Genomic DNA, 8226 nt, shown 5'->3' with positions numbered 1-8226 from the left:
TCAGTATGAAACATTTGCCAAGAAAATAAGCAACTCAATAATTGCAAAGGGGTAAAGGTTTGAGCAGTTCAGTGGTGACCTCTGCTTTGTACTTTTACTCTAAATTGTTTAGAAAAATGAAAATGTTCACATTTGCACTAGAATTGGAAAAAGCATACAAAGACACAGGAGACAGTTTAGCAAAGGCCTAAAATGAGCATGACACATACATACACTAAACACTTCCCTTTTGTTTCTACTGAAAACCACACACACAAAAATGATGCACTTAATCCCAGTCTGATAATGGGGCAGTTTCTCCTCCGACGAAATGTGTTTTAACTAAATTGTCCGTTAGCGGAGACATCGGTTACTGCAGTATGATTGTAAGTGGTTTGGGGCCTCTAAATGCAAGCTAGTATATGAACTATAAGAGCAGCTCAGTGACTTCTTGGTCAACTGGTACCCAGTGGGTCAGGCCTTTATTGAGGAACTAAGGTGCAGCCTGGATTTTTTTCATTAATAAGCAACTCTAGTTTGTTGAATATTTGAGCAACTATGAATCTTAAAAAATGATGAGCAACTATGAATCTTAAAAAATGAGTAGTTTAACAAATATAAAGGAGGGAGGATTTAGGTCAACTAATGAGAGAATACATGCACATTCAGCTCTTTTGGTAGCAAGAATCGATATTGAAAAATCTAAGGACAAGCAGAAGAATTTCCTCTATAAGGTTTCCTCTTTGCCATACTTCCTTCAATGACCCTTAACTCTTCCAAACATGAAGGAAAGGTGTAAGGAAGGCCACCGGTAGCCTATCAGATCACAACACACAGAACATATACATAGGGTCTCAAGCAATACTTCTCATTGGAGCATTGCTTGGTTTACCGACTTTACTACTCGTTATTGCTCAAACATCATGAGTAATACAATAAATGTACAAATGACTCAACATGGAATGGAATTTAATCCCTCACTATAGTATTTAAGCTTAAAAAATCTTTTTTTGCATAATGGAAAATACAACGTATACTTGAGCTTGAGCCAGGACTATGGATCAAATATAAAAAATCCATACCTGGCACTGCAATAAAACTGAATGGGCAATGCTTACTATCCTCCTCATTCCTTGTTTTTATATTCATTCAGTGCTACCTACTAACTCCTAAGATTATAAGAATTTGATCATAAGAAAATTGGATTTAAATTGCAAATACATACATGAAATGAAAGAACAATCAATCAACAAGAAGTAATTTATGTAATTTAGAAAATAGGTGTGCACTCCCAGAGACAAAAAAAGGAATACACTAAGCTGTCAGCCAAGATCTTTCAGACCCACTACAGAGATGCAATCTTCATCAGTCAAGACTGAAAATCTTCTTTCTAAGAAGTAGGGCTATCTGTGGAACATTTTGTGGCGAAACAAATGCCACTATAAGTTATGACTTTATCATTGAATAATGAGATCTATAACCTTGGAAATTCTTTTGTTTGAAGACCACTTACATCACTATAAAAATGTTCAAACTCTTGCATTACCATAAAAATTGAAATATATTCTAACATACCTGAAAGTTGTAGACATATTATTATATGAATAATTAAAAACAATGGTAAATAACAATAAAATATCAAGCTTATCAATTTCTACCTGTTGGCAAGCATGAAGCCATGATCAGAGAGAAGTTGCATAGGCAGCTGTGTGCGGAAATAATTTGAAGAGAAGCACTGTGAACTCACACCGCTGCACCAACATTCCAAACAGCCATCAGGGTTTGAGGAAAGGTGGAAGTAACCCGGTTTGCAGGAATCACAATCTTCTCCTTGTACATTTTTCTAGAATAAAAATGTTTAAAAAACCAATGCTGCAAATCATGAAAATTAAAAGTGGCAGAACACACACATCATTCATTCAAAAAAGTGTTTACACACTAAAGTGAATATTCAGAAAATACAATGATACTATATAATTACAATAAAAATATTAAAAAATATTGAAGAATAACTAAAACCAAGTATAATTAAAAATGTTCAAACATATACTTTTGTAAGCCATCTATTCATTTGTTAAATGAAGGTCTAACAGGATAAGTTCTACCAGGATAAGTAAGTCACTTCAATGTAAGTACTCTATCATGTTCGAAAATTTAACTGGGCATAATATGACAAATTTTTTAGGACAATTTGTATTTTTCATAGCTACAAACCTGAGACCTTAACAATAGGGCAATTTTCTAGTGTCTAGCTGGATCCGGTTAAAAACTGGAGATGAAAAAGCAAGGTATCTTGTGAGATCTGACAATGCGTGCAAATATTGGGGGAAAACTGGTCAAAGACTGTGCAGCCACGCTACCGCGTTCAGTCTTTCCCAACCCAGGATGCCATAAGAAGACAGAGGGGTGGCTAGAGGTGGGCAGTTAAATGTTAAGACCTCAGGTTTGTAGCTATGAAAAATACAAATTGTCTTAGAAAACTTGTCATTTGTTCATACACGAACAAACCCTTGGTCTTTACAATAGGATAGACTTATACTTGGTGGGAGGTACAGACATCCTAAACCAGTTGGCGGCTAACCCACCAGTCCAACTCCAAAAGAAATATCTACAGGAAAGGGACTGATGCCCATGAGAAGGTAGATAAACTGATGTCCAACAACTCAGCCACTGGGTTACTTACATTGTTACATAGGAAGATTCATTGCAGTAGGGAACTAAAGAGAAACTCTGACTGTTCAATAACAAACCAATGCACCAGGGTTCGTTATTACTCCTCACTCCCCCTTGCTTGAGAGCGGAGTACATGCTACTGAACAGAGGGTTTGACTATTTGAACACAAAGCAACCAAACTATCAGTATGACTACCTTACTCACCTGTATCAGACCAGTCCAGCAAATGACGTGTCTATTCCTCAACCCACCCATAGGAAGGAACCAGAGAAAGAAAGAGACCAGCCAACTCACTCATTCTCTCTTCCACACAGTCATCTTAGGTAATTTACAAATGTGCCTGGTTAAGGGCAACGATGAGTTACACGATCTGTTGGGCAGCCACCACAGGACCTAAGGAAAAAGTGACCATAGATCTTTGGGCAACATTCTCAAGATAGAAAGAGGTGAACGTGGACTGGTGTAACCAAGTACCAGTGCTCAAAACTCTATGAACAGTCAAATTCTTCTTGAAAGCCAGAGAGGGAACAATACCCCTGATGTTATGTGCTCTAGCCTGCACAGACGTGGAGGTGGAATCAGCAAGAGTCAAATATGCCTGTCTGATAGCTTCACGTATCCAAAAAAGATATTGTATTCTTGGACACCCCTTTCTTTGTACGCCCCATGCTGACAAAAAGCCTAAGATGTTGTGTCCTCTTAAGACAGCAATGCAGAACCCTAACACGACACAACAAGAGCTCTTGAGAATCAACCCCCACAAAGTCATCCTGTGATGGAATGGAAAAGGAGGTGAACCTGTCATCCTGCATCAAAGGATTCTGGGTCTTAGCCACAAATTCTGGGACAAATTCGATGGACACTGACCCCCAACGCCTGGTGTGCTTCATGTAGCTCAGCCACTCTGTTTGAAGAAGCCAAGGCCAGGAGGAAAACTGTTTTGAGTGTCAAGTTCCTGTCTCATGAACGACGTAAAGGCTCATAAGGAGCTTTAGTGAAACATCTCAAGACCAAGGAAACATCCCACGTTGGAGGCTTGAACTCTCTAGGAGAACACGACTGCTCAAACCCCATAAACAGCAAGGATAGTTCCCAGGATGAGGAGATGTCGATACCTCTAAGACGTAACAGTAAACTCAGGGCCGCCCTGTAGCCTCTAATGGCGGAAACAGACAAGCCTTTTTCATCCCTGAGGAAGACAAAATAGTCTGCTATGCACTGAATAGAGTTCTGAGTGGAGAAAAACCATGTTTACGATACCAATTACATTAGATCACCCATTTATCTTAGTAATTGGCAGAGGTAGATTTTCTGAGACTGCTGGGCATAAGGTCCTGCTGTCTTCTGAGAAAAGCCTCTTGCTCGGAGGAGATACTTGATAGCCTCCAACCGTGAAGAGACAGGGATTCTACTGACTGGTGGAATCTTTCTACGTGTGGCTGACAAAGAAGATGCCTCCATGGGGGAATCTCCCTTGGCACCTCTGACAACAACGACAGCAGATCCTGAAACCATTCTGCCTGCGGCCAAAAGAGGAGCTACCACTGTCATCCTAAGACTGCGAACTCATCACCTTGTTCAGGACTTGGCAGATCAAACAAAATGGAGGGAAGGCATACACCTCCAGGTTGTCCCAGGGATGTTGGAAAGCATCCTTTGCTAACGCCAGAGGATCCAGAACCACCAAACAGAATACCGCCAGTTTCCTGTTGAACTGGGTTGCAAAGAGGTCTAACATAGGTCTCCCCCAAACCTGGAAGAGCCTGTCTGCCACGGCCTGATGGAGAGACCATTCTGTGCCTAGGATCTGATCCTGATGACTGAGCTTGTCCGTGACCACATTCCTTTTGCCTGGGATATACCTGGCTGAAAGCTCCACCGAATTGCTGACCACACACTGGTGAACCTCGACTGTTAAGGCATAAAATTGACACAAAACCAGTCCCCCTGCTTGTTTACATAAGCGACTACCGTGGTGTTGTCTGACATGAGAACAACAGAATGTCCCTCTACTTTCTCTCGAAATTCCTTCAGACCCAGAATGGCTGCCTTTAACTCTAAGACGTTGATATGCTGCTGTCTGTCCTCCAAACTCTGAACACCCGAAGTAATGAGGCCGCCTAAATGAGCACCCCAACCTGCGAGGGAGGCGTCTGAAAAAAGAAGGAAGTCCGGCGGAAGAAAACACCGAGGAACACCCTTCAAGAGATTCTGGTCGTCCAACCATCAATGAAGATCTTCTCTCACTTCTAGAGACATAGTACCCTTATCAGGGGTGAGTCCCCCGCCAGAGACCAGAAGTCCCTGTCTCCATTACAGAGACCGAAGATGAAGTCGCCCATGAAGGACCAGCTTCTCCAAAGAAGACAAAATCCCCAGAAGAATCTGCCACTGATGAGCTGACAGATCCAGTTGTGACAGGAAGTCGCACACCACTACTCGCAACTTCTCCAACCTCTGATCCGACGGGAAAACTCCCGAAACTGCCGTATTGATGACCATGCCTAGATAGAGCCTTTTACTGAGTACGAGATTCGACTTCTCTAGGTTCACCAAGATGCCGAGTTCCAGACAAAACCAAAGCAGACGATCTGTGTCCTGCAGCAGCTTCTCTCTGGAACCCGCTAAGACCAACCAGTCATTGAAGTACCTCAGCAAACAGATCCCTTGAGCATGAGTCCAAGCTGAGATGAGAGAGAAGACTCTTGTAAACACCTGAGGGGCCATGGTCAACCTGAAGCACAGGATTTTGAACTCGAAGACCTTGTCTCCAAGAGAGAAGCGAAGGAACTTCCTGGACAACGGATGAATAGGGATCTATCGACAGCATGGAGTCGTTTTCCTTCACAGTTGCTGACTGATTGCGGGGGCTCCATCTTGAACCTCGTCTTCCCGATGAAATGATACAAGGTAGATAGGCTGATCACAGGTCTCCATCCCCCTGATGCCCGGGGACCAAGAAGATGTGACTGTAAAGCCCTGGAGACGGACATTCCACTTCCTCTATTTCCCCTATATCCAGCATTTTCTGCACTTTCTACCAGAGAGCTAAGAACTTCGGAGACTCTAGGGGATACACTCACCTCATCAGAGGTTTGTCTGAGAGCGGGGAAGAGAAGTCCAACGGTAGTAGATACCCCACCCGAAGGACATTTACTACCCACTTCTCCGTCCCATAACTCTGCAACTTGGCCCACTGGCCCGCCATGCGCCCAACCTATCGACGATCTCCCTTATTTCTACCCCTAGAGTCCCTCCTTAACCTGTAAGAGCAGGACCAAAAGGGACGTTGGTCCTCTGACTTAGGCTGAGACGAATGGGAGGACCCCACCGAAACCGAACCCCTGGACGGCTTACCAGGTGAACAATCTCTCTACTTGCTGCTGAACAGGAGGAGGAGGAGGGGCAGGACGTCTCCAAGAACGAGACTCTGACTTGGACACAGCCTGGTCCACCAACCTGTCCTTCATGTCAGCTCACCGTTGGTCTATTGTGTCCTCCAATTCAGTCCGGGGAAACAGGAACTGAGATTCTAAAAGATCCCCAATCCTGAGCGTCAACAAGGACTCAGGGTCAACCTTCTTGCCATCCTGGACAATGCTGCATCCCTTCTGATCAGAAGATTAGAGCTAAGATGTGAGACATACGAGAACGCCTTGCCCCCAGACTGCAACAAACTGGCAAGAGAAGAAGCACTCACCAACCCTTCTGGGGACCTGTCAAATGTAATCTTGGCAATGGCCTTCGGCCACAAGTCCAACCATGACACAGTTTGGAACATGGAGGCTGCCGTAAACTCCAAAGCCGAGGCATCCTGAGGAGACAAGGACGACGCCACTGACCTCACCTGCTCCAAAGTCAACCCTGGCTTGAGACGTATAACTTCTGGGTTAAGATGACGAGGCAGCAAGCAGACAGAGTTCGTAGCATAATACTTCCTATGTCTCATGAGTGGTGGAGGAAGCAACTTGGAAGAACCTCTTGACCAAAGAGACCCATCCCAATCTGACACAGATGCGTTCACCTTTCGCAAGGCTGACCCCGACAACTGAGGATCTTGTGTAGCACCCAGCCAGGCTTCCGCAAGTAGGAGTGAAAGACGACTGAGCCTGAGTCCTACTCTCCAAATTGTTGAACCCACAAATGAGATCAACAACTTCGGTGTAGGAAGACAAAAACTCTTGCATGTCGCCTTCCTCCTGCTCCGGCAATGGAGACTAATGACAAGAAGATGCAGGCTTATCCAACACGCCTTCCTCATGCAAATCAACTGTAGACCCAGGAGCCAAAGAACCTAAAGCGCCAGCAGACCTGTCCGGACTGGGGCCACACGCCAACTAATGCAATGAACCAACCACAACACTAGAAACACCACAATGAACGCTCACAATAAATGACTCACAGACATGTCCACATACACGTCTGTGAGGAGCAAATGCACGTATGCAAGTATGTGTGACAGATAAGTATCTCAAACTCTTGACGTAAAATGAGAATTCCTTGGCGTCAAACCCCAAACAACATCAATGGGAGGGGGAGGTGAATACTCGGGTTGCATTACTTCCGCATTCACAACTTTTGATCTTTTCACAGGGCCTTAAGATCCTTACAACGACGAATAGGCCCTGGTGCAGAAGAAGCAGAAGAATCAGCAACTTGCTCACGTATGTGGGAGGTTGCAACACACTTGTGTCTGGAAGAAGAGGATGATGCAGCCTCAGGAGATTGCACAGGGGACGAAACACTAACACTCTCAGGGAACACAGATGTGCCACTCCTCACTTGTCGATGAAGAAAAGGCATCCTTATGGGGGCCGGCGGGAACCCCTATATATGGTGGTATAGGGCAAAAAATGCAAAGTCATGAAAAAATTCATGGAGCTTCATATGGCACTTGAGAATATGTATACGAAATATTTCGTCAAAATTCCTCTTACTTTCGTAGCTACAGGGTAATTAGATAACGTAACTTAATAAGCCTAAAACATTGATCCGTACAAGAAAATGCAATATTTCTTCTATCACCATAAATTTTGATAATTATTGTAAAAGAAATTGGGAGAAATGGCATCTGTAGACATTCCCCGAGTCGAGAAGGGAGACTTCACTTCAGTCAGCTACCAACTGTACCAAGTCCAACCATTAGTGTGAGCATAAACTTCAAGTAGTCTACATGTTCGATTTCACCTCTGACATTCGCTTGCTTTTACGTATGTTTATGTATGTTTCGGCATGAATTTCATCATGCCAATGAGGAAAAGACAAGGAAAACATCTCGCTAACATACAGACGAAGAAAAATCGCTCAAGTATTATTACAGAATATCATAATATACACGTAGTTAGTGAAGAGAGAGGGGAGGGTTGGTAGTAAGGGTTGCGTAGTAACGCCCCCGTCTTGCCTGACAGCACACGTCACACTGTGCCCAAGGCTACAATCTTTGAGCAAAGAGATCTTCATTTATGATAAATAACAAAGTTTTGGTTTTTTAATACCCAAAATGGAAAAATTCATAATAATCAAGATTTATTAAATTGTCTTTGTAAAAAGAGAGTACACTTTCGAGTTTCACC

General features: G+C 43.4%; 1 protein-coding gene across 1 annotated transcript in view; it reads right to left on the bottom strand.

Annotated features, from left to right (window-relative positions):
- Positions 1-8226, bottom strand: part of LOC135219776 (basement membrane-specific heparan sulfate proteoglycan core protein-like) — a gene marked incomplete in the record, with an annotated part of 1285796 nt that overhangs the window by 345083 nt on the left and 932487 nt on the right. The window contains 1 exon segment of the mRNA XM_064256828.1: positions 1638-1822. Within this exon segment, the coding sequence (XP_064112898.1) occupies positions 1638-1822 (185 nt within the window).

The sequence above is a fragment of the Macrobrachium nipponense genome, chromosome 1 (genome assembly GCF_015104395.2).
Source record: "Macrobrachium nipponense isolate FS-2020 chromosome 1, ASM1510439v2, whole genome shotgun sequence".
Lineage (NCBI taxonomy): Eukaryota > Metazoa > Arthropoda > Malacostraca > Decapoda > Palaemonidae > Macrobrachium > Macrobrachium nipponense.
The sequence above is the reverse complement of the archived record's forward strand: the minus strand, read 5'-3'. Positions and strand labels throughout refer to the sequence as shown.